This window comes from Arachis stenosperma, chromosome 9, assembly GCF_014773155.1.
Source record: "Arachis stenosperma cultivar V10309 chromosome 9, arast.V10309.gnm1.PFL2, whole genome shotgun sequence".
Classification (NCBI taxonomy): Eukaryota; Viridiplantae; Streptophyta; class Magnoliopsida; order Fabales; family Fabaceae; genus Arachis; species Arachis stenosperma.
Genome location: NC_080385.1, coordinates 6,918,231 through 6,945,946, shown reverse-complemented (window position 1 = coordinate 6,945,946; position 27,716 = coordinate 6,918,231). Strand labels below are relative to the sequence as shown.

At 30.4% G+C, this 27,716-nt stretch overlaps 1 protein-coding gene, 1 long non-coding RNA gene and 1 pseudogene across 9 annotated transcripts; all 3 read left to right on the top strand.

Annotated features, from left to right (window-relative positions):
- Nucleotides 1-7,681: 7,681 nt before the first annotated feature.
- Nucleotides 7,682-9,422, top strand: LOC130948956 (putative ETHYLENE INSENSITIVE 3-like 4 protein). The gene is made up of 2 exons (XM_057877806.1): nucleotides 7,682-8,006; nucleotides 8,209-9,422. Exons 1-2 carry the CDS (start codon nucleotides 7,682-7,684, stop codon nucleotides 9,420-9,422), a joined length of 1,539 nt encoding a protein of 512 aa, XP_057733789.1.
- A 3,704-nt stretch (nucleotides 9,423-13,126) lies between these two features.
- LOC130950681 (uncharacterized) lies at nucleotides 13,127-18,005 on the top strand. Of its 8 annotated transcripts, none has more exons than XR_009073683.1 (8): nucleotides 13,127-13,798; nucleotides 13,916-13,990; nucleotides 14,106-14,311; nucleotides 15,466-16,007; nucleotides 16,114-16,672; nucleotides 16,793-16,857; nucleotides 17,310-17,384; nucleotides 17,665-18,005. It is a non-coding gene; the product is annotated as an uncharacterized LOC130950681 (long non-coding RNA). The 8 variants fall into 8 exon arrangements; XR_009073690.1 differs by having other exon boundaries at nucleotides 14,106-16,007; nucleotides 16,114-16,205; nucleotides 16,466-16,672; XR_009073687.1 differs by having other exon boundaries at nucleotides 14,106-16,007; nucleotides 16,114-16,205; nucleotides 16,364-16,672.
- A 2,027-nt stretch (nucleotides 18,006-20,032) lies between these two features.
- LOC130948955 (protein PELOTA 1-like) lies at nucleotides 20,033-21,184 on the top strand (annotated as a pseudogene).
- Nucleotides 21,185-27,716: the final 6,532 nt, after the last annotated feature.

Here is a 27,716-nt window from a genome sequence, read left to right as displayed (position 1 = left end):
AAAAATGATACTTTACTCATAATATTATTAAAAAATAAATTAATTTTTTTTCTAAATCAAATTTCATATAAAAGATCTTAACGTATTATAATAAATTAATAAATATATTAAATTATTCTTAATTTACTTAATTAAATAGGTAAAATTACAATAAAAAGTAGAGACTGATATTTGTCTCTTATTGAAAAAGATTGAAACACCTTTAATAATAATAATGATAAAGAAATAATAGATAAACAATAAGATAAAGATCAAACTGAATAAAAAAAATACATTAAAATTGAAATAAAACAAAAAGAATAGATTGAAATTGAATACAAAAAGAATCACTATACTTTCTACCTAATTTATTGACGCAACAAGAAAGTGATTCATCAACCTAACTTGTCAACGCCATAGTTTGGAAATTGAATTGAAGGGACTCCTCAAGCTTCTACCCAATGATCCGATGCAATAAGAGAGGACTCATCAACCTCAATGGTCCACACCATAATTTCATCACGAAACCAAAAAATAGGTTTCAAATCTCTAAATCATTCTATACTACAATTACAATAGTAAAGGGGTATTTATAACCTCTTATTAGGTTAAATAAAATCTTAAAGCCTATAAATATAGGCCCAATCTAATAATTAAATAAATAAAATAAAAATATATTAAATTAAATTAAAACATTCTAAAAATGTAAACTAATATCTTTTAATATCACAAATATTTAAAATACGTATCAAGTAATTTATCAATCTAATTTATAAATTAAAAATTTAAAACATGTAAGATAATAAAAATAATTAGTAATGTATTTAGGACATATAATTATAAAAACAAATTAATTTTTTTAACCATAGTAATTATCTATAATTAAATATTTTTTCTTTTTTAATAATAATAATTTAAAAGAGTGAAAGTAAGTTAGTCTTTAGATTTCTTTTCTTTTTAAATTTTATAAAAAATATTTTGGCATTATTTTTTTTAATTTTTTTGTCTAATAGATTTAATTCTAATTTGATAGTGATACACGTATTTATTAACAAAAAATCAAATAATTAGTCTTTATAGCAGAGAGTCAAATACTCTCTTTTTTACTATAAGTTCAAGGAATTAATAATTGTGTGGTGTAATTAATTTTTTTCTATCAAAAAATTATCGGCGTAAACTACTGATATTTTAACACCTATTATTCTATACATGTAAAAACAATTTCATTTCTACATCATAGTATGCCCCAAACTTTTAGTCGGTTACCTAGATTTTGCAGGTTTTTTATACAAATAAATGTATAAAAATATTTTTTTTTTTTTAATACGGACCTAGAAAAATGATTACCAAAATATACGGAACTATTTTTTATTAGTAGGGACGCCTGCAAAATAAAAAAACACATCAATTCTTCCATGACGTCTGCAAAATGGATAATAAACAGCTCACATTTTGACCGTACACAAAATGAAATGCATGCATAATAAAATCGATGGCACTTAAAATAGACAATAATAATAATAATAATAATAATAATAATAATAATAATAATAATGACATCTGCAAAATGGATAATAAACAGCTCACATTTTGATCGTATACACAAAATGGGATGCATGCATAATAAAATCGATGGCACGTAAAATAGATAATAATAATAATAATAATAATAATAATAATAATAATAATAATAATAATAATAATAATAATAATATAATAATATTTAAATTATAACAAAATAAAATATCACTACAAATATATTGATTTTTTTTATTAAAATGTGCAAAAATATGATGCTTATCTACTTACTCAATAAAAATTTTTTTCGGCATTTGTTCCACTCATTTTTTTAATACCGTTCTCCCTTATCAAATTATTTTGATTTTAAAATTTTTTAAAAATAGTGGATTTTTATTATTTTATTTTTATTTTTAGTTTTTTATTTTTAGAATTTAATAAAAAGATAAAAAATTAAAATACAAAATAACATTTTTATTTTTTCATTATTTGATTTATATTTTATTTTTAATATTTTTTATTTCTAAGATGTTATAAAAGACAATGAAAAAATAAAATAATATATTCACTTGCATATCTTGATGGATTAGAGTGTATTTTCATTTCTATTTGGGAAACGCCAATAATAAAATGACTCTGCATATTTAGATGACCATTTTTTTATTCCTGTGTATTTAAAGAAATAATATGTTTATATCTTTATTTGTATTAAAAAAAAAAACAGATTTTGTATATTATAGTATGGGCAGAACAAGAGAGGATAGTAAAGTACTCACCAGTAGCTAGAAACAGACAAGAAAACAATTAGAGAAAAAATGTGAACATGTTTCGATTGTAATGGAAAAAAATGAGTGTGTTTATACAGTAACAAATAATTTAATTATTATTTTTATAGCATAATAGGTAGCGGCAGAAAGAAAGCCTCGCGTACGTCTCATAGTTTAGTTACTTCATTTCAGTAATTAGACTCTAGGATTTGAAACAAAAAGGTATGGACGTAAAGGCGGAAATTGGATACATTCTTCATTTTTTGATGGGGTACATTCATCATATGTTATTTTTAATACTAGTATGAATGTTCATGAAATGCACGGTTCACAAGATTCAAAACACTTCATCTAAATTGAAGGATTGTTACAATAATTATAAAAATCATGATTTACAAAAATTAGTAAATATATAATATATTTCTAAAAAATTATAGATAAAATTAAAAAAATTTAGATGTACAATAATAATAAGAGTAATGATTAAATACGATTTTGGTTCTGAAAATTTAAGCAAAAAATTTTATTCATTTACATTTTTTTTTATATTCAAATTCATCTCTAAAGTTCAACTTAATTTTAAAATCGTTATTTGGATTAAAATACTTTTCTCTAACAACCCTTTTCCAACAATTTCATTAAAAATTTAAAATATTCGATTTTTTTTGTTCATCCAAAATTTATACTTTTGCTTCTACAAACACTAAAATAAATTTAAATAAAATTATTATTAAGAAAATAAAGCATAATCAGCAACAAAAATTTTCACAGCATCAATGAAAATTTTAAAATCAAGTTGAATCAAAAGAACGAATTTAAATGAAAAAAAGATTGAACACGAATCAAATTTTTGGCCTAAATCATGAGAATCAAAATCGTAAAAGAATATCAATAACAACAACAATAATAATATGTAACAATAACAACAATAACCATATAAAAAAATACCTAAACATTAATAGTAATGTTTTATACCATACTTAACCCACAAACCGAGCTTTTGACAGTGGGTTTAAATTCAAATTCAATGAAGAAATAAAAAAATTCTATTAAGAAAAATTTGACTGAAATCTTAAAGTGATACTCGTATGAAAATAATTTCAATTAAGCTCAATTCTATGGCTTTTTAATCTTTCAATAAAAGATTCAGTCATTTTCCCAAGTGTAAAAATTAGAAAGTGTACGTTATTACGTATTAGGTATTATTAGCTAATTTTGTAGAGATAGGTCTCAACCAAAGAAATTTTCTATTATATTTAGCGAGCATTGTAAGTAAAATATAAATAAAGTACAAATCAACTCATTTTTTACTTTTTCAATAAATTATTGATATTTTTTACTTCAAAATATAAATAATAAAAAAATTTTCATTTGAAATTAAATAAAATATTTAAAATATCAAAGCTAATAAAAACAAAAATTTAAATATTTTGTTTTAGATCAAAGTCTAACAAAATTTATGTTATTACAAATTTGTAAATCTAAAATAAAATGATTAATGAATTTTTAAAATTAAAAAATTATCATTTAATTCATTGATATCTAAAATATTATTATTGAAATATTATTGTTTTAAGTTAATCTATGATATAGTACTCCAAGATAATATAAGAGCTAATATTTAGATTTGTCAAAGTTAAAATTAACAAACCTATGTTTATGTTTTAGTTGTTCCTGTTATCTTAAAGTATAATTGAGTTGCTATTTAACTTTTTTTTATTGTAGATTTTATTTTATTTTTATTTGTTTTTTTCTATTTTTTTTGAAAGGAATTAGATAATTATATTTTGTGTTCAACTGTTCATCAACGATGGTTTATTTTTTTTAATTTTTTTATTTTATTTTGATTTTTCAACATTTATTATTTTGATTCTGATGTACTTGTTTTTATCTCTAAATAAATATTTATTTTTTAAAATTTAACTTACATGTGTCCTAAGAGTACAAATTAAGATTACTAATAATAAAAAATTTTAAATAATTTACTTTAATAAATACATAATAAATGTATTGAGAATTTAAATTATATTTTTTTATTAAAATTTCTTAATTTATACCTTTATCATGCACTCTAAAGACAAATATTAGTTAATCATATTTTTTTATGGTTGATGTAATTGGATAACACACAAAAATTAAAATTGAGTTAATTAATAGAAGATATTGAAAAACATGATAATATAAGTAATCTAAGATTTGTAAGTATTTTTTAACGGAATTAACAAAATTTTAATAATGAAATATTTTTGTCAAATAAAAATTATTTTGATGAATATAATATTAATTTTTTTATAATCAATTTTATCAATATTCAAATTTTTTATAATTAAAAATAATTATTTATTTTAATTAATATGGACCGAATTTTATTATTAAATCTCTCTCTTACGTCGGCATATGACTTTCGTAAGTAAAATTATTATAATCCAACTAGAATATTTATTTTGAGTTACATAAGCCATCATTCTAAAGTTATGTTTACGTTTTTGATACAATGAAAGTAACCCATTTCTCCATAGAATGGGCATAACTTTCTCTTCCATACACTCTCTAATTCAACTTGTCCTTTCATTGAATTATTGATCATATATATATTATATTTATTGAATTATATTATATATGGTACGGGATCTATCTATCAATTTGTAGGAACTCGCCAAAATTAATCTGATCACGTTTTAAGTTATATTATGCAAAACTCATTGGTATAAGAGTGCGCATATGAGTCACAAATGACAAATCTGTTCACATCATTTTCATTTTTTATATGGAGTCGGTCTTTTTTACTCAACAAAATTATAAAAAGCGCTATTTAATTGATATTTAAATACTAGCTAGAGATGAAATTTAATAATATTTATTTGGTTTATATTTTCATAAATTGTGTATTAATAAAAAAAATACAAAATTTTTTTTATGTTTAGATTTATTTAAATACCACTACACTATTTTGACGTGTTTGATTTTATTATTAATTTATATTATATTTTTAAAATAAATTTAAAAATAATATATATTATTAATGGTGAAATTTGATTTACGCTGTATATACAACTCTAATTTACTATCTTACTTTAAGAATTGGACAAAAATATATATGACTATTATTATTATTATTATTATTATTATTATTATTATTATTATTATTATTATTATTAATTTTTAATAATGCTTTAATTTAATAGTCATGACTGAATAAGTATTAATTATGCGTGTTACTTTATTTAAGAATAGTTATTAATAAATTTATCTAATATGTATCTTTAAGATATATACTAAGTTTTTCATTCTTATTAAAAAATTTAAACATCTTACTTTTAAAAATTATTACATAACAAATATATTAAAAACTTAATTTTATAATTTTTCTATAAAGAAATTAAATTGATAATCTTAATTTGTGCTCTTAAATACATATTAGTTAATCCTTGATTTTATTAATTTTGACATAGATTTTATAACAGTCTTTGGATAGTCATAATTTTGATTTTATGGATTAAATAATTGAGTCAATTTAGCTAATTTACAAAATTTAACTATGTTATATGTATACAAAAAATTAGTCATAGTATAAAAAATACATATTTAACGATTCATAATTTTTTTATTATGCTATTATAAAACAGTTTTATTATTTAATTATTCTATTATGATAAATTTGATTATTTTAATGACTAATTATTTAATTAAAAAATATATAAAATAATATGCATTAATATATATAAATATACTATAATAATTTAGTACATAACTGATTTTTACTATATATGTAATATTTTTGAATTATATTAGAGGATAAAATAAAGTTTATACAATATTTATAAAGACTAAATTGATCTTATTTTTAAGAGTCTCGTTAAATATTTAAGCGTTTTTATCAATTAAGTTTAAATTTTACGTGAATTATCCACTTTTTTTTTTCGGGCATTTTTTTTCTTCATGTTATTCTTCTATTGTTATTGTTGTTTTTTTTATTTCTCCCCCTGCTCCTTCTAGTGGTAATTGTTATCAATTTTTTTTATTTTATTAATACAATGTTGTTGATAATTAATTATAGTAAGAGTACATATGGTTAACTACAAAACATGTACTTTTGTTATAATTAATTACTATCAATATTAAACCAATAAAATAAAAAAAATCTAGGTAAATAATGCAATAATTTTTATTTTTTTTTCCTTCTCTTTATTCTTATTTTTATTCATGTCAAGAGGGTAAGAACAAGAAGAAGCACTAAAGGAAAAATTTTAATTTGTGTATAATTTATTAGAAAAACAGTATCGAAATTTTTTAATCGGCACATATTCTTATTAAGAGGATAGAAAAAGATGAACCATGAGAATGTAAAAGGAGAAGAAGAAAATAAAGAAGGAAAAAAAGAAGATGATGATGACGATGAAGAAGAAAAGGAGGAGGAGGAAGAGTTTTAAATTGTGTACAATTTATGTAACAGAAAATTTCTTAATTGACACAAAAATTTCTTAATTTTGACATAGAATTTTTTTAATCCGTGATATCTTTCCCAACTAAATGAAGTGGTATTGATATTTTTTTAGTTTTAAAACACATTTAAATGTATTTTGTTGGTTGAATGAGTTAAAATTTTGGATTTATAGTTCTTTATTTAAATATTTATTGCGTCTTTTATTGAATTGATTGTATGGTATTAAACTAATATATATGAAATTTGGTCATTCTTATGTCATTTACAATAATTTAATATATTTTTTAAATTTAAAATATATTTAAATATATTTTGTTGATTAAATAAGTTAAGGTTATAAATTTGTGGTCTTTTAAAAATTTTTTGTGTCATTCACAATTAAATAATGTATTTTGTTGTTGTTAAATTAATTTCGTGATATTTAACTAAGAAAAAGAGAAAAACCAAGAAAAAATAAATCAAACAAAAAAAGGGAAGGTAATAACAATGAGAATGACAAAGATGATGATAAAAAAAAACACAACAACCTACAAATGGTGTAATTTTTTTTTTCAAAAATTAGTGACGATAGGAATTATAATTCTAATCACCCAATATTGTTACCAACTGTGCATGCAAATAGGTCTCATCTTCTTCGTTATCTCGCTCAAACAACCTTTAATTTTCTCAGGTTAATTGCACATTTACCAGCCTTTTCAAGAAGTATAAACATTATACAAATTTCAACTCAGTAATACCTACTTTGTCCCATCACTCTTATGAATTATTTACTTAAATACAATTCCACTAAGCTAAGATCATTTTGCTGATGTTAGCTCCTTCTAACACCGCCATTCTACAACCTTCGTGGATATCTATATATACGTACATAACTTTCACGAGTTCTAGCAACATAATATCAATTACTCTTATTTATTCTTCTATACAGATATTTTTCACAATTCACTTGACTTCTTTTATAAAAAAAATCATCATGGTGCTGATCCAAGAAGAAATGGATCCTCCCTATGTTCAATTGTCCGATACAGAAGACGAGGAAATTGATGTAACCTTGACAGCAGAAGATGAAATGATAGACTATGAAGATCTGAAGAAGCGCATATGTAAAGACCGTGTCCTTCTCCAAAAGATGAAGGAGAAACTTAACATGGACGAATCTGAGAACAGAGAAGCCAAGCAAGAAGCGTCCAGGAAAAAGAAGATGTCTAGGGCACAAGACTCTGTCCTCAAATACATGATCAAGATCATGGAGGTTTGCAAAGCTCGTGGATTCGTCTATGGCATCGTCCCTGAAAAAGGTATAGAAATTAAAATAAGCATAATTAACTATTAAATTATCTAAAATTTTTAATTATGAAGTTAATTATATTTTAATTTTTATTTAACAATTAATACAAAAATAATTTTAATATTTTTCTATGTTTTTATTAAAAACTATTTTATTTATGTCATACTTCAGTCTTCACTTTGATATTAAAATATTTTAATTATAATTTATAGGTAAGCCAGTTACTGGAAGCTCGGATAGTCTACGAGAATGGTGGAAAGAAGATATTAGATTTGACCAAAATGCCCCTGCAGCAATTGCAAAGTATTTACCCTTACTTGAAAAGGGAGAATTAGATGAATCGTCAAGCATACACCTTCTCCAAGATCTTCAAGACAAAACACTAGGATCTCTTCTTTCATCACTGATGCAACACTGTGTGCCGCCACAAAGAAGGTATCCTTTGGATAAAGGTGTGGCCCCACCGTGGTGGCCTAATGGGTCAGAGGCATGGTGGGGTGAACAGGGCCTTTTGGCTCAAGGACACGGGCCACCACCGTATAAGAAACCCCATGATTTGAAGAAGACATGGAAGGTTTCGGTTTTGGCTTCAATTATAAAGCACATGTCTCCTGACCTGGAGAAATTGAGAAGGCTTGTGACTCAATCAAAGACCTTGCAAGATAATATGACTGCCAAAGATAGTGCTACTTGGTCCAAAGTTGTGAACAAAGAAGAAGCTTTATTGAGACTTACCAACAAGTGTCTTAAGATTTCTCCTTCTTCGTCCAGCGACGAGGAGAATAATAAGGAAGACGGTGAGGGAGAAATTGAAGTCTTTGAGTCATCCCCAATAAACTCTATTAATAATTCTGTTGATCATGTTTTGTTTGGCGGTGGCGGCAGTAGCGGCAATAGCAGCACCGGAGGCGGTGAAAAAAGAAAGTGTGATTTTGATAATAATAATAATAATAGTAACAACAACAATAACGATAATAACTTTGTGGACAAATTACTATATACATGTCAGAACGTAGATTGTCCACAAAGCGATTTGTCTATGGGATTTAGAGACAAGAATTTAAGGTTGGACCACGAGTCGATGTGTGCTTTTGGCGGTACCACTCTCGATCATCAGAGAAGTAACAGCAACAATGAGAATTCGAAGGCTTTCCATGATTACCTGTCGAGTGAGGAGAGGATGACAAGTGTTGGAGATTGGATGAACATGGAGGTAGCTAAAGACAACAACAACAATAACAATAATAATAATTTTGGTGACACTGATTTTGGTGATATTGATATTATGAATGGAATGAAAGAGATTGCGGGTGAAGCTTTTGGTGAGGACAATTTAGGATTGTGGCTGAATGACATTGAAGATTGTGAGTTGCTTGCGGCATTGGAGATGGGTAAAGCAAATAGCGTGATGGATTCCACTCATTAGAATAATAATCCACCATTAATAAAACATGATTATATTTCTCCACATGACGGCCTTGGCCAAGAAGCAACAACTTCATCACTTTGGGACTATACTATTACTACTTCGTTTAAGAGCAACAATATTTAATAATTAATTTTATATGTTTAAGAATATTGTAGTTTTTATGTATTACTAATTAATTATTAGTCTTCTCTAATATCACATTATCATACACAATTTACTCACATATGATTCTGATTAAATTGATTAATTACCTGATGTGAGTTATCTATAGTTATAGTATCCAAAAAATATTCATGTTATATGTAATATTGATATTTTTAAATAAAATATTATTTTATTATGGATATGATTTGTATGCATGTGTTGATCATTAATTATTATATGTGCTTTGAAGTACTTTAAGGTTAGTAGATGATTAAATTAAATAATTTTCTAAATCTATCTCAATAACCGATAAAACCAGTCAAACTTGGTAAAGATCAGTCTGGAGTTCGAACCCCCTTCTTCAAGGAAAATACACAGTAGTCACTAGGCTAACTTATTTGTTATTATTATATATGCAAATTAAAATATATATTGATATTTTTTAGCAAATAATTTAGTTTTATTTAATTTATTTTAATTTTAATTATAAGCTCATTCATTTTTAAATTAATTATATTTTTATTTAATAGTAATTATAAACTTATTTATTATTTTCTTTTCATAATTATATAATATCTATTAATATTATTTTTTAATAAATACTTGTAGTATATAATAGTATAATAGATATAAACTAATTAATAAATTATTAAAATTCGAAAATAATAGTTATTTTAATATAAAAAATAAAAATATTTACAATAGAATAAAATTAATAAAATATTTATTATTTCTATTCTATATTGTTTAGAATAACTAGATATTTTTAAAATATTAGTAAATATATGTATTTTAAATTTTTAAATCTAAATTTTTTACTATATTTTATTTTTTATTTACATAAAATTGGATCAATCGGTTCAACCAATGACTAACCAATGACTCAGTAATTCAATAATTTGACACATTACACATGGTATTAGAGGAAGCAAACAACAGATTGCACATGGTATTAGATTTTCTGTGTATAATGGTAAGAACGGTGATTGATCAAATAGATGAGACAACTATCTGGCTTTGGTCTTGTGATTTAGTTGTGAATATCTAGCATATAGTCATAACAGTTGGATGATAAGGGTGGATGTTAGTTAGTCATACAGATTACATTAGTTTGTGCGACAGAATTGGAACGTAGGATTTTGTTTGTTGTGTGTGCTTGGTTTACATCTTCATGAATATTCTCATTTGAATAAAGTATTTTATATAATTTGAGTAAATATTTAAATTAATTTTTAAATATTATAAATTAAATATTTTGGTAATTAACAATTTTTTATTATTTTAAAGTTTTTAGGCGAATATATTTTTCTGTAAAAGGAACTACTAGTTTAATTTATTTAGACCTACAATAAAATTTGTTAAAATTTTATTAAAAATAATAATAATGTGTCTAATCAAAATAATTCTTGAAGATTTTTCTAATAATAAAAAATTATTAAAAATTAAATTGTCTAATTTAAAGTTCTTTAGAAATTAATTTAAGTGCTTAGTTTTATAAATTTTTACTCATTAAAAAAATAATTTAAGTAGCAACTTCAAAAATATTTTAGTTATGTTATTCTTATTATGTTTGTATTTTTTTTATTTCTCTATCTATTAAATGTTTACATTTTGTTTTTCTTAATATCACTTAAGTTCTGTTTATTTTCATATATTACACATGTTTATTTATTTTAGCATAGATGTTTACTTTTTCATATAAAATATAAAGTAACAACGTGGATGTGTTTATTTTTTCATATAAAATACTTTAGAAATAATGTGGATATAAGAGGTAAAACAAAATTATGCAGTAAGAATATAGGAGAGCATTTGAAAAAAAAATAACCTCCAAAGCATCTCTTTGACTAGTCTATTAAACATAGTTATTAGAATTGAATTGATAATTCACTTAATTAAAATATTAAATTATTGAATTACCAATTCAATCGTTTAGTTATTATTATATTGGTGACCCAATTATAATTAAGTAATTATATAGAATTATATTTTATTATTTTCATAATAAGTATTTTTTAAATTTTGTTTTTTGTATTAAATTAATTATTCTTAGATTTCAATAATTTATTAATTAGTTTATATTTATTACATGTTTTAAGTATTTATTAAAAAGAATTATATAATCATAAAAAGAAATGTTATAATTAATAAAAGATATTTGACCTTTTTAAATTTTTGGTGACTTGACCTTTTTAAATTTAAAAATATTTAATAAAATTTAATATTTATTTAAATAATAGTGTATAATTAAAAAATTCTATCCTTGAGAAAAAATAAATAAAAAAACTAAAATTAAAATTAAGTTTAACGAATATAAAATAATTTAATTAAAAAGGTTCGATATATAATATATACAATAATTAACATATAACTTTGTAACATGTAGCCTTGCCTAATGGCAAAGTTACCTGAGCTAAGTCTCTTGAGCCTCACATCCCAGATTTAAATCAAGTTACAGTCAGTTTTTGAATTTATTTCATAGCTCCTCGAAAGTGTTTATAATGCTTGAAGTGGCTTATACATTACACAACACACTCATTCACACACACTATTGCTATTAACATGGCAAAGAATTTATCTTAGAACTTTTGGACTATTAAATAATCTCATAACAAAATATATTTTTAAAATTTTTCAATAATTGTTAAATAATTTATTTTTAATTTTAATTATAAATTAATTTTATATATTTTATTTAATTATAAAAATTATTTTTTATTTTATAAATTATTATTTTATCATTCATTTATTATATTTATTAATAATAAAAAAACAATAATGAAATAGATCTTTCATTGATCGTAATAATTTTTTGGCAATCCCAATCAATTAAAGGTTTATCTTTGATCCATTACATCCGTCGAAAATTTTAAAATAGTGTTTCTTAAAAAATCAATTGATTGGATTGACAAAACAATCGATTGAATTTCAGGTTCCCATAACTCAATTGATTGAACTTCAGGTTACCACAAAACAATCAATTGAAAATTGCAAGGCCTAATGGTTTTCGCAAAAATCACTCGATTGGTCATGTTACCCAATCGATTGAACGATGACTAGAATGTGTGTAAGACCCATAATTTTCAAAAAAATATTATTACGAGTTAATTTTAATTTATTTATTAATTAAAGATTTTATTTTAGAAATTATTTTATTAGAAGTAATTAAGTCAAGTTTTGACAATTAAATTAAAAATTTTACTTAATTTTATAGTTATTGAATAATTTTTTATATTTAAATTATACAGCTTAACAGTTGCAAAAGAATAAGAATTGTGTACAATTTAGTTAAATAATATAGATTTTAGAATTTAATACTTTAATTATATAAAGAAAGAAAATTCATTATATTATCTCTAATTATCGAATTAGAATATTTATTAAAAAATAATTTATAAGTTGATAATTAAAATAGTATTTTTAATAAATATTAGTATTGGGTTAAAATAGATTTTTAATTATTCTATTACCCTTAATTTTATTAAAATTATTAAATTTACCCCAAATAAACCCTAATCGCCCTAAATTAGCCGCCATTTGCCCTTTCTTCCTTACTGACTTAACCCAATACACAGCAGCAGCTTTCCTTTCTTCTTAAGTCAACCTAAGACACAACAGCAGTAAAAGGAAAAAAAAGAGAGAGGGAAAAGGGATAGTGGAGAGAAAGAGAGAACCGAGGGGGAAGAAGAGAAGAGGAAGGTTGCACTGGTGCCACTGGGTCCTGCCACCGCCGCCTCGATGTTGTCGTCCTCACGAGCCGCCACCGCCGGCCTGGAGCCCGCCGCTCGTGTTCCACGGCATCGTCATCTCGCCGCGGGACTTGGTGCCGCCGCTGCCATCGCGTTGTTTGGAGAGGAAGAGTCGCGCCTGAGAAAGGGAGAACCAGGAGGAGCGTCGCGCAAGAGGGAGGTGATACCTTGTTGTCGCGGTGCTTCCATGGCCACCGACGCGCCGCTGCACTTCATCGTTAACGCTGAAGCCTTCATCACCATAGACACAGTCAACACTGATTAGGGCAGAGGAGAGTGAAAAGCATGAGGGATGCACGGAAGACAGAGGAGCAAAAATGCGACAAAGGGGAGAAGGACGAGGTCCGCTCTCATGCCGTCCTGCTCCGCCACCGCTGCTGCCATCAATTAGATTGAAACCGTTGTTGTTGCACCCTGTTCTGTTGATTGAGCCGATGTTGGAGTTATTGTTTCGGTTCCAATATCTCCGTTCTTGAAACGGTAAGGTTTAGTCTTTACTCTGCTTCCATCTTGTTCTTTTGTCTTTCTCGTGTTCTAACTAAGGAAATCAATGTCTCTGATTAGTACTGTTGCTTTATTTTTCCTATTCGCTGCTAGAACCATCATAGGGGATAATGTTGATGCCATCAGGAAACTGCTAAAGCTGCTGCTAGTTCTGACTTTGCTATCTTGGTACTGGTCTAATCGTCCCCTTAGGTTTGATCAATTTGTATGTTCTGTTTTATCACCGCTATGGTTTCCATGTTCTGATTTTAATTCTAGTCCTTACTTTGTCTTGAATCCCCAGGGTTGTAATTGCTATTAATTCCTATCCAATCTGAATCTTTTATTTTGCTGCAACCATGGCCACTGCGGTGAAGGTTAACATTACCGCTACCGCTGTTTCAGTTGCTGCCATTGCCGTTTTAATTGCGTGAGAGTCGCATCTGCTGCCATGAATTAGTAGGAGAGGGAATTATCACGATTAAATTTGTGCGAACTCGGTTAATTGAGGTAGGGTTTTTCTTATAATCTAATTTATATTACAGAGTTGTGATAACTAGATATTAATGTGAGAGAACATATGTCTGTGATTATGATTGTCTTCTAAATGTGGTTGTTTGCTGGACTGAATGACTGATTGCTTGATTGCTTGAGTAGTTTGTGATTGCTGAAAAGAAATTAGTTTGAAAGGTTATTTAGTTGATTATTATGAAAAATAGCTTTTCTTGGTTTTGAAGCTATTTTCGATAATGTAAAGGAATTAGCTTTGGAAATGATTTGGAATATGAAACTGGATTAACTTTGGAAATGGTTTAATTTTGAGTTAGTGACTTTATAAATGATTTAGTATTTGAGCTTGTTTGATTTTAAAAAGAGATTTATTATGGGTACTGATTCGCTTTGAAAATAATTGATATTGGAACTAGCTGAATCTTGGAAAATGATTGAGGTTTGGAAAAGGTTTGAGAAATGTTTGGATGGGCATTTAAAAGCTGCAGCACTTACGTTTGGTAAAATCAAATTAAAAATGGCTTTTAATAAGTACAAGCACCATAATTGTGTTTGGTAAAACAGCTTTTAAAAGTTGAAAAAATTATAATAAACATGTTTATAACAAAAAAATAATTTTTTTTTCAAATTCTTTAAAATTTTATATAATATTTTAAAATAAAATAATGTTAAAATAAAAAATTCATAATAAACATAATATAATAAATAAATTCTTCTATTTTTTAACTTTAAAATTTTATATAAGTATCATAAAATTTGTATGTAATCCAATGTTAGTACTGGGTACGTCCATTACCCACCTATGTATATTGGCTCACCTTTACAGATCATAAAAAATGGGACACATATCTCAAATAAACTACTCTTATGATTATATATCTATATTTACATATGTATATACATGTTGTTATTATAATTTGTACTAATGCTCATGCAAAAAAAATTTTATGATTGGTTTTCATCAACCTCTTCCCGTTTCAAAGAACAGAAAAAAACAAACAAAGATAATAGATCTACTGAAAAAATACAAAATTAACGCAAAAAAAATAATATAAATAGATAGAAGTTCATACCTAATATGTGATAGAGATGTATTTGTGTTGAAATTTGTGAAGATTAGGTTGAAAAATAAAAATATATGAAGATTGTGTTAGATTTTATGAAGGTTAGGAAGAGAAGTTAGAAATATATGAAGATTTTAATGGCAATATAATAGCGGGAAATATGTACGGGAAAATGAAAAAAATTTGGTAAGCATAAGCCAGCTTTGAAAAGCTCCCTCCTAGGTGCTTTCAAAAGCACCCCTAACTTTTAAAAGCCGCAAGCACAAGCACTTGAGCTTTTTAATTTACCAAACGCAAAATGACGTAAAAGCACAAGCACCTCCTGAAAAAGCTTTACCAAACCCAGCCTTAAACGTGACCTGGCCTCCTTTCTCCATTTCCCCCTTTTCCCCTTCGCGCCATTGAGCATCACCAAAAAATCAGAGAAAGCTCACCCTCACGCCGGTGCCTCTTCCCCACGCCGTCACCGTCGCCCCTCTTCCCCACTTTCCACTCACCACTCACGCACACCACTTCGCCACTGGAGAATCGTCGCTCCTCTTCATCCTTCTGCTCTGGCTGTCACTTCGAGCTCACCATCGGGAAGATCTGCACTCAGCATCGTCCTCTCTTCGCTCACCGTCGTCGAGAAGGTATGTATTCACCTTCATTTGGTTCTAAAATTTTAGAGGGTTCCGATTTTAGGGTTCTGATTTGATTCACCTTTTGCTTATCAGCTTGCATTGTTTGATTTGATAGGGGTGTTCTCAAGAACGGGGCTATTATAATGGCATGTGTGTGCAACAGTGCTACTCTGCGAATTTGCTTCAGCTTGCATTTTGCTTACTCTGGTTTGTGCATGCCTTCAATTTTGGTTCTAAAGATTTTCTGTTTTAAGCAGTGTGCGTGCGTGTGTGTTCAGCTGCTTGAAAATGAAATCATTAGTTGGTGTTTATTCAGTTTTCTGTTCTGTTCTATTCTGAATAGTTAACAAATTCCGTTAACGCAGGTGAGTGATGTATAGTTCTGAAATTTGGGAGGTTTAGGGTTCCAATTTTAAGGTTTTCAATTTGGGGGTTCTGAAATTTAAGAATGTGCATATAATATGTAGATATCTCAAACGGTGTAGAAATTATATCGAAGCACCTGATGCTAGCGTTTGGGAAATATCAGGTTTTATTCTGACGTTCGTCTTTTGATTGCAATGACAATATACACAGTTGTGATTTCTTGTTCTAAACCTTAGAGACAAAATCTCAGAATTGTATATGATGCCATTGGAACTCTAGCTGAAGCTGTTGGTGGGGAGCTGAATCAGGTATGTTATTTTTAATAGCTTCCCATGGAAGGTTTCCAAATCGAGACTGTCTTTCTTTATCTTGACGGTTAATCTCCCATTCAATTCATATTCATCTTTCCCTTACTGTTAATCGTGCAGAAGGTTCCATCTTTCAAGTTTTTGGGTGGGAGAAAAAAAGAACTGATGTTCAAAGAGAAATATAGGTGAGGCTTGTAAATCAGCAGTGTTATTGTAGTTTAATACTTGGTGCAGGAATGTGATTTCGAGTTATTGGAATTGTTGACTGTCCTTAAGTTGGTCCTCAATTAATCATCTCTCACTTGTGCCGATACCCTTTTATGTGTTGGAATTCCTTTTTTTTGGGTACAATTTTAATATCTTTTGGTTCTTTTAAGTAATTTGTGCCATCTCAACAGCATTCTCATGTTTCATCAGATGCTGTTAGCTATAACTTTAGGGAGAAAATAAATACATTTGAAGTTTGAATGAATAAATTAAGATGGTATAATTTCTCTCTCGGTGATTTGATGATGACTTGTAGAAGACTTAGAAAAGTATCATTAAAGAGAGTAGACCTAATTAAGATGGTATAATTTCTCTCTCGGTGGTTGTATTTTTTCAATTATGTTGCTAATGTACTATGTTATCTATACAGGAAATTTCTAAGGTTAAAGAGGCTATTTTAATAGCAAATAATGCATGGTGGGCTATTGGAGAACTAGCAGTTAAGGTATGTTAATGTTATGTGCTGCACTCTGATTAGATTTTGTAGAACTGTATTGTGGCTGGAATCTAATTGGCTTAGTCAGAGTTATGTTAATGTAGTTTTAAACTGTTAGTTTCAAAAGCCAATCAGGACAAATGGCTCTGCTCTTTGTGATTGCTATTTGGCTGTTATCTTTTAATTTTTCACTTATGTATTTTTATCTTATGAAATTTTATAACAATATGATTATTTTAGTTCTGAAGAGTATTTCAATTTATTTATATATTTAATTGGCATCTTTTAGATGGTTGGGATTTCTCTGTGAACAAGAATTTGATGACAAAGCTATGCAAGGTTTACAACTCCGCCCAACCGATAGATTCGATTTGGGTTGTCTTCTATTTCCGCAGTATAATCTTGTATAATAGCTTAGCTTGCCTTACTTTCTCTGAATTTTTCGTTTTTGTGGGGGTATGGTGTGTAGATTTGTAATTCGAATCAAGTGATTCCGAATTCTATGTATAGGGATAACACAAGTAAATTGAATTGAGATTGTATAGCTTTACATTAGAGCTCGAGTACTACTAAATCGAATCAGCATGTATCGATTTAGTATATGTAATTCAAATTTGTCCAATTTGTTTACTATGTACAAGAACCATGAGCTAAATCGAAATCCACTAATTTGATTTACTATGGGTGGTCTGAAATCATGCGGATAGTTTAGTAAATCGAAGCCACCTACTTCAAATTACCTTAAACCCTAATAATTCGATACAACTTAATTCAACTTAATTCGATTTATATAGTAACATGCATAGATTCCCTAATAATTCGATACAACCTAATTCGATTTATATAGTAATATGCATAGATTCTCGTAAAATTTTTTTATTTTGGATGGTTCATACAATATTGAGTTGCTTTTGATTTATACGAGTGTTTTATCCTAAATATAAATGCTTAAAATGTTAAATTTTGATTAATTTTTTACAAGTATGACCAAAAAAAGTTATTTTTATTCAAGATTTGATGATTTTATATTAAATATATTTTTTGTAATTTTTTTAGTGAAATAAAAAAATTAAAGAAATTTTAAATATCGAATTTTATTCAAATCTTTTGCATGTACAATTTAAATAATCATTTAAATATTTAAAAAAAAATTTAAATTAATATACAAGTTGTTTACTAACTACAAAAAATAAATTGTTATTTGTATATAAAAAATGGTACTCTCTGTCTCTACAAAGAACTAAAAACCAAACATTGCAACCAAGTTCCTAGATAATTATATAAAAGTAAAAGCTGATATTAATATGTATATTTATTTGTCTAGTTAAAACAGAATTAAAAATAATGTCTAGATTTATTGTTAGTCTTTTAGTTTTCTATCATAATATTACATCAACTTAAATGACTAATTCATATAATTTAAATACAATCTTCTATCTTTATATTATCTGATAAAATTTTTATTATATTTTTATCTTTTAATAGTAACTTATTTTTATATAGTGTTATATGATTTTTTTTAATTTAATTTTTCATATTCTTTTATCCTTTATTTTTATGTGAATTATACTATTTCTTTTATAATATTAATATTAATTTTTTTAATAGATATAAATTTGATTAAAATTTAATTTCTTTGCTTCTCCTTTTATACTCATCACTCATTTTTATATTTTTTTATATAAATCAATTTTTACTTTAACATTTTTTTTATCTCCTCTCATATAATTTCATACTTATTTTTTTTCCTTCTCCCTTTCATATATAAAGAGATTTATAAACCACATTATAATTATAGAATTATAGAATTGGATAAGTAAAAGATAAATTGATTACAGACTAAAAAATCGGTAATCTTAAGATTAAAAAAGATATGATTGGGATTTTATATTAAAATAAAATTAATAAAAAGTTTAAAGATAAATATTCATAAAATTTAATGTTAAAATTCTAAAGATAAGATAGATGATAATTAATGAATAATAAAATAATAATTTATAAAATAAAAAATAAATTTTATAATTAAATAATATATAAAAAATAAATTAATAATTAAACTTAAATAAAAATTATTTGACAAGTATAAAAAAAATTTTAAAAATATATTTTATTATTAAGAATTTAAGACTATTTAATAATCTAAACCTGGTTGAACCGTCGAATTCTTGGCCGTATTTTATTTATGTTCGTTTTCTTTGCTTTTCTTGGTTGTATATTAACCCAAGACGAAGTAAAGCAAGGAAAGAATCCACAAAATTCAAATTCAATATCTACCTTGTACCCAAAATAAAGAATTGTTTATTTTTTCCCCAGCGAAACAACTAATCATATCCTAAAGCAAGATCTACAAGAATTCAAAACTTCCAAATTCAATTTTACGGTGCTTATGAACTGATGATTAAATTTTATCTAATTTATCTTTTATAATAAATTTTATATCTTTAAAAATTATCTATTTTTATACTTTTAAATTAAACAACACCTTTCAACCAATAAATTAATCACCAAACTCCAATTTGCAACAACAAACACAACACGGGCAAGTCACCCTATATAAACCCCACACATACATACATACAGCAGAAGGCACACATTATTCATCACAAAAAAAAGTTTCAATATTCACCAGAAATTGTGAGCTAAGCAAAAAAGGAAGAATGAAAGTGAAGGAAAAAGATTTCGCAGTGAACAAAATGGGAAGAGTGATCATAATCCCTGAAGAATCTGACGATCTATAGATCCTCTACAACATCATCAACCCCGGCGATTACGTCACGGCCGATACCTCCCGGAAGGTCCACCACCAACTCAACGACGGCAAGAACACCATCGCCTCACGTGTTAGGCTCTCCGTCCACCTCAAGGTTACCTGCCGCGACTTCGTCAAGGACTCTTCCACCCTTCGCATCCAAGGCCGCAACCTCGAGCCCAACGGTTACATCGCCGTCGGATCCTTCCACAATCTCACGTTGGAGTGCAACAAACCCTTCGAACTCTACAAGAAGGTCTGGAAGCACGACATCGTCGAGGCTCTCCAGGAACGAGAGAACCACGAAGTCTGTCCCCACGCGGAATTCGCAGTAACTCTCTTTCAACAAGACCATGTTGAGATTTATCTGATTGGAAAAGGCGTAATTGCCATAGTTTCCAAGGTTGAAACCTCTTCTTCCACGACCGCAGGAAGAAAGTCTTCATCTTCATCTCCTTCTTCAAACACTAAGAACGTGTTCTTCCATGAGGTTTTTGCGGCGTTCATAAAGCACGTGGATCTGAACAAGGTTAAGAACACTGTCATCGCAAGCGAAGATTCGAAAAAGGACGAATTTCGAAGGTTTATGATATCGGAGGCAAAGAGGATGCAGATGAGAAGCGTAGAAGAGAACATAGGAAGGATCGTGATGGCTGCTGGTGGTGGTTGCAATGGCGATTTGAAGGATCTTTTGGGAGAAAGCACGGTGATGAACCTTATGAAGGACAGTAAGGTAGGGCTGCAGATTAGGGCACTGAGGAAGGTTTGGGACATGGTTTCGAGTGACTCGGATCGCGCTTGCTACGGACTGAAGAGCGTGGAGAGTGCTCAGGAGATGGGAGTCATTGAAACGCTTCTGATCAGTGATGAGCTGTATCCGAACGATGAGGTTGCCACAAGGAAGAGGTACGGTTGTTTGGTGAAGGCGGTTAAGGATAGTGGTGGGGATGCTTTGGTGTACTCTTCCATGCATGTTCTGGCAGAGTAGTTGCAGCAAGTTACCGGTGTTGTCGCCATTCTCAGATTTCCGTTGCCTGTTCTTGATGATGATGCTTATTAGAGCAAGATTTTATGATTAATTAATTGTCTACGTTGATTAATTATCCTAATTTAACTTCATTATTTATAGTGTATATAGTTATGGAAAAGTATAAGGAAACTAAATAACGTAAACAATAAAAATGTCAGACGATTATATTGATTATTTTTAATTAGATGGTTATTTTATTTATTCGATTTACTCATGGTTAATAATAAAAATAAAATTTCCATTACCGATGACCTTAATTTTACTCTTATGGATACGATCATGGAGTCCTTCAACTAATTTGACCTCCATTAATGATAACCTTAATTTTACTCTATGAATATGATCATGGAGTCCTTCAACAAATTTGATTTTTGAAATTCAAACAGTCAAACTTATATTATAAAATTAAGATCAACATTAAACATTCTTTTGAATGGAAGAAAAAGAAAAAACAATGTGAGTTAACAAAGTCTTTTACATTGTTATTCGTTGTTTTGATTTTTTTTATGCGTAGACGATATGAATATCGTGTTTGCTTTTAATTCAATCAATTTAATGTGATACTAATCGATTAGTAAGTAACAATTAAGGTCAATTAATCGATCGCAAACTCATATTAATCAATTTAACAGATAAACAAATTGACTGTGTTTTAATAAAATCGATTGAAATAGTGAAAGCTATATGTTTTTTCTATTCCAATTTACTTGGCCAATCGATTTTTAAGAAAAACAATCTATTTTAATGTTTGACAATCTAAAAAAATCAGCACAATTTCAAACCCTAAAATTATATATTTCTTTAATTTGAAAATCGACTAAGAGTTAAGGCATATTATAATCAAGAATTCTAGTAGGAAAATTTGTATAATTTGGTCGTCTACAAATCGATTTGTCAAAACATACACATCGATTTATTATCATTGAATTTTTTAAAATGAAATTTAAAGAGGCAGGAATAATGAAGCAAAACGATTGTTAAGTGAGAAAATCGATTTTTATCGTATCTAATCGATTTTTTATGAATACTAATCGATTGGTAATGCAATTAAGAATAGAAATAGGGGTTTTATTGCGTATCTAATCGATTAAATTTGTGTAACATTCGATTGGAATGCTCACGGGAGTATATATTGTGCTCCGTATTCAAACTTTTAGTTTTCGAAACAAAAACCTCCATGGATGCAAAACCTCTCTTCTCTATCTAAAAACAGAAAATTTCTCTCCTCAGTTTCTCTCATTTTTATCGACACATCCACTCCAAATTACATACATATTATTAATCTTCATCAAAATCTCCACAAAACCCACCGAACCAATATTTTTATAAGAGTAAAGTATTGTTTTTGTCCTCAACGTTTGGGGTAAGTTATAAAGTTGTCCCTAACGTTTTAATCGTCCTTTTTATGTCCCTAACGTTTCAAAATTGACTCAATGTTATCCTGCCGTTATAGATCCGTTAACAGAATTGACGCGCGACGGAAAAAAATTGAGACGATTTTAAAACATTAGGGACTTAAATAGGACGAAATCGTTAGGGACAAAAACAATACATAGAAATAAATTTTACTTTTATTTTATTTTTTAATAATATTAATTTTTTACTGTATATAGTATTCAATTATTTTTTAATTACATCTAAACAAATTACACTTAATCACATTACTTTCATTTTAAATAAATTTATTTTTTTATAATTTTAAATAATTTTGATACATTAGAGACAAAAGACATAATTTATATTTTATTATTGTTACGGTAGGTAACCGGAGATTAGTCCAATGGATGGCGTTTGGCGGCCCAAGTGAGTGATGGAGGAGGACTCCAGGTAGGTCCGTAACTCGGGAGGCTCCGCCCGACTTGTGCTCGCGTGTGAATGGGGGGTGGTACCTGCAAAGACACTCCGATGCCTAAGTTAGCAAGGGTGTAAGCAGGTCTTAGAGAGTATTGGACTTAGGGATACCTGAGGGGATGTCAGTGTATTTATAGAGGTGAGCCAATAACCACCGTTGGTGTAGTGCCGTATCTTTAGGGTGGTAACCGCCCCCTTATCTTGGGGAGGTTAAGATATGGCTTCATGAGGCGGTTAGAGAGATTTTAGGGGCGGTTACTCATTTGAATGAGTGTTTATCTGCCAGCTAATCTCACATCCGACCTCTTCATACCAAGTCGTGGTTGACACCGACTTCTTATGTAAAAGTCGGTATTTTGTAAGGCTTATCCTGTTGGATTAGGCCTTTCGGTTGGACCTGGGCCCTTATCATTGGGTCAGGGTATGAACAGTGCCCCTACTTGAGCCCAAATTTTCTTTAAAGTTTGCGTTCAAGTATTCAACTCGGGTTCGTAGTCGACTTGTTTGAGAGAATACGGATCTTGGAAACCGACGTGATTTTCGCGACCTTTGATTTCTGACAGTTACGTCAATTCAAGCGTCGTGTCCGTTGAGGGATCATTTAGGGATTGAGGGCTTTGGTAACGGTGCAGTCTCATTAATGACTGCCTCGCTTTTTACCATTATGCCCCTTATCCTTTTTTTTTATAAATTCTTTCCCTCTCTTTCCATTTTCCGTTTCTGCAATCTTTCAAACTTTTCCTTATCTTGTTCGTACTGCATCCTTGCATTCGAAGACTTCTGTTCTTCTCCAACCTCCATTTTCGGATAAAGGTTAGTTTTGTTTTATTCATGCCATGCTTTATGTTTGCATGTTTTGCGAGTAGGTAGGTTGACCCGTAGATTCTGGTTTCGAATCTCTCTTCTTTAGTGGCCGTATTTTTTGATTTTCTTTTTCTTTTTCCTTTTTGTAGGTTTTCTGCCACTTTCTTCTTTATAAAAAATGGCCTCTGTAGACATTCTTTCTCAGTGGGTTGACGATACGGTCCTTGGGGAGGAACCGTTGGTTGACGCTGAGTTCATCACCCACCTTCGTACTCATCATAGGCTCTGTACTTCGGACGAGGACGAGCCCAAATATGAGCTGATAATCCCGGGTCTTGAAGACCGGGTCTGTTTTGGGAGAGCTAATGAGGCGGCCCCTCATTTTTTCTTCATGTATAAATGTATGATCACCCGTTTGGGTGTTTTTCTTCCTTTCTCTGATTTCGAGATATCCGTCTTGCACCACTGTAAGGTTGCCCCTACTCAACTCCACCCCAATTCATGGGGTTTTTTGAAGATTTACCAGTTTATAAGCCACGCTCTGGACTTTCCGACTTCCTTGAGAATCTTCTTTTATCTTTTCCATATGACTAAGCCCTTTAGTGGGTTAAACAACAAACAACAATGGGTATCCTTCCGAGCCATTCAAGGTCGGAGGATTTTCACCCTTTTCGACGAGTCTTTCCACGACTTCAAAAATTTCTTCTTCAAGGTCCAAGCCGTAGAGGGTCACCACCCCTTTTTTCTGGACGAGCATTCCTCCCCTCGCTTTCCCCTTTATTGGCTGCCGGCCACCCCTTGTGAAAAGATCGGTCTAGATGACCTAGATGAGGTGGAGGCGGCCATTGTGGGGTTTTTCCGAGAAGCATGGGGGAGGGCCCCATACTTGGATACGAGGAAAGTCCTCCAGGGGACGTCGGTATTTGTTCAATCTTGCGTAGGTAGTGCATGCATTTCTTGTTTCCGAGTTGCATCTTACCGACTTGTATTTTTCCGACTTGTGTTTTACCGGCTTGTAACTTGGTTGTTCCTTTTATAGATATGGCAAAGAAAAATGCTCAAGAGTCCTACCAGCGGGTGCAGGAAGCCAAGGCGAAGTCCCGGGCTAGGTCCGGGGGTAAGGCGGTCGTCTCTCCTCCTCCTCTTCCTCCTCCTCCTAGGAACGTGGGTACTCCATCTCAACCTATTGTTATTTCCTCCTCCTCAAATTTGGCTCGACCACTCCCTTCTGCCCAACCGTTCTCCGAGCCAGAGAGTAAGAAGCGCAAGACTTCAGAGTCTGGCCCTTCTTGGGAAGGTGGTGTTAGGGCGGAGGCTCTTGCCTTCGTCCGAAAGAACATCTATCCATTTATCAATATGGATGATGTTTCTGTTCGGAAACACCTTGCCACTCTGGCCGAAGAAAGTTTTAGGGCGGCGGGAGTTTGTGGCAAGCTTTTGGACATGTTTGAGAAGACTCCTCTTAGCTCTCTGGGGACTTCCCCAAAGGTTGAGGAGCTGGAGGAGAGGCTTCTTATGTTTGAAAAACATCAGAAGGAGTTAAAGGAGGAGAGGGATAAGTTGAGGAAGGAGAGAGACGACCTCCGGAAGAAGGAGAGCGAGCTGCGAGCCCAATGTACTATGGAGGTAAATTTAAGGAAGGCAGCCCAGGAGAGTTACCAAAGCCTATTTAAAGATATGGTGGAGGTGAAGAAGGATTTGCTGAACTCTCGGACTGCTTATGCTGACTTGGAGGACTCTATCGCCGATGGCGCCGAGGAGTCTTGGAGAATTTTCCTAGAGCAGGTCAGGGTTATAGCCCCCGACTTGGATCTTTCTCCATTACATCCTGACAAAGTGGTGATTGATGGCGCCATCGTTGATCCTCCTGCTCCCGAGGTCCTTTCCGAGTCAGACCTAAAGACTCGGGGGCAGAGGATTATAGAGTCTCCTCCTCATTCTGCAGATCCACCGAGTTCTTCAACCCTTGCTCCGACTTCCTCTTTGGCTCCTCCTTCCAGCCCTGGTGATGTTCCTCATGGTGGTGGTGATTCCAAAAAATGACTTCTTTAATTTTATGGCTATATGGGGGCCCGGCCTGTGGGTCCCCCCTTTTTTAAACTTCTATTTATTTGCTGGTGGTTGTGGACAATTTGCTTCTGGCCTTTCAAGGCCGTAAACAAAATATTCTGTTTGTTGCCCTTTTTTGGATAAGGGTTTTAAACAAAATAAATGCCCTTTTTGGATAAGGGTTTTCTAATCGAAGTAGGTGCCCTTTTTTGGATAAGGGTTTAAGTTACTTTGCGCGTGCACATGCTTTTCTATTTTGAAATATGTTTGATCTTTTCGAAAAACCTTCTGCTAGCTAGCATTATTTTTTCGAGCCTTTTTCGTGGAAAGGCTTGTATGCAAGCTTTAAACTTTTCAGGTTGTCATATCTCCTTTGTTATCCTTTATACTCGACTTTGCTTTAGTGAGTTTTTATGACTTAGGTTATTTTTGCGATGCGTTTTTCTTCTACTCGGTGTTATACTCCGATCTGTGGATCAAAGTTTTCCAAGTTTTTCTACTCGGGAGCTCTTTCCGACTTATGAGTCGGGTTGGTCCCCGAGCTTTTACGACCGACTTGTATAACCTCTTTACACCGACTTGTACCTCGTCGTTTTATCCTGACGACCATCTAGGTCGGTTCATGGGATTTTCACGCTTTGTCGAGCTTAAGTCGGTGCGTTTCGTAGAAAGACTTAGAAAAATAAAGGAGGATATTGTAAGAGATATTATGAATGAAAAAAGATCTTTATTAATCGGGAAGGTACCTTTTTGCTACTAAGGGTTTTGACAGTATATTTTCCCTTAGCCTCTACTATGATGCCTCGTTAAAAACCCCTCTCCAGAAAAAATCCTTTTTGGGAAAAAATCATGAAGCTGGGAAAAGAGTACATCAGGGAGTAGGGTTCGCTTCTAACTGTAGTACCTTTTCATATTACAAGCATGCCACGACCTTGGTAACTCAGTGCCATCCAGGTCAGTTACTTTATAATAACCTTTCCCTAATACTTCCTTGATTTTGTATGGCCCTTTCCAATTTGCGGCGAGCTTTCCATCTCCTGATTTGTTGACCCCAATGTCGTTTCTAATTAGGACCAGGTCATCTATGGCGAATGTTCTTCGAATGACTTTCTTGTTGTATCTGGTAGTCATCCTTTGCTTTAATGCCGCTTCTCTTATCTGGGCGTTCTCTCGGACTTCGGGGAGCAAGTCGAGCTCCTCTTTGTGCCCCTGTACATTTCCGACCTCATCATGGAGAATTACCCTTGGGCTTTGCTCACTGATTTCTATAGGAATCATGGCTTCTACGCCGTAGACTAGCCGGAAGGGTGTTTCTCCTGTGGCGGATTGGGGGGTCGTCCTATAAGCCCATAGCACTTGGGGGAGCTCGTCAGCCCAAGCTCCCTTTGCTTCCTGTAATCTCTTCTTTAGTCCTGCCAGTATGACTTTGTTGGCTGCCTCGGCTTGCCCGTTGGCTTGTGGGTGTTCTACCGAGGTGAATTGATGTTTGATTTTCATACTGGCTACAAAACTTCTGAAGGAGGCGTCGGTGAACTGAGTCCCATTATCTGTGGTGATGGAATAAGGTATTCCATACCTTGTGATAATGTTTTTGTAGAGGAACCTGCGACTTCTTTGAGCGGTGATAGTAGCTAATGGTTCTGCTTCTATCCACTTTGTGAAGTAATCTATTCCCACGATCAAGTATTTGACTTGCCCTGGTGCTTGGGAAAAAGGACCTAACAAATCCATTCCCCATTTTGCGAAAGGCCAAGGGGAAGTTATACTGATAAGCTCTTCTGGGGGAGCCACGTGGAAATTTGCATGCATCTGACATGGTTGGCATTTTTTCACAAAGTCGGTTGCATCTTTCTGCAAG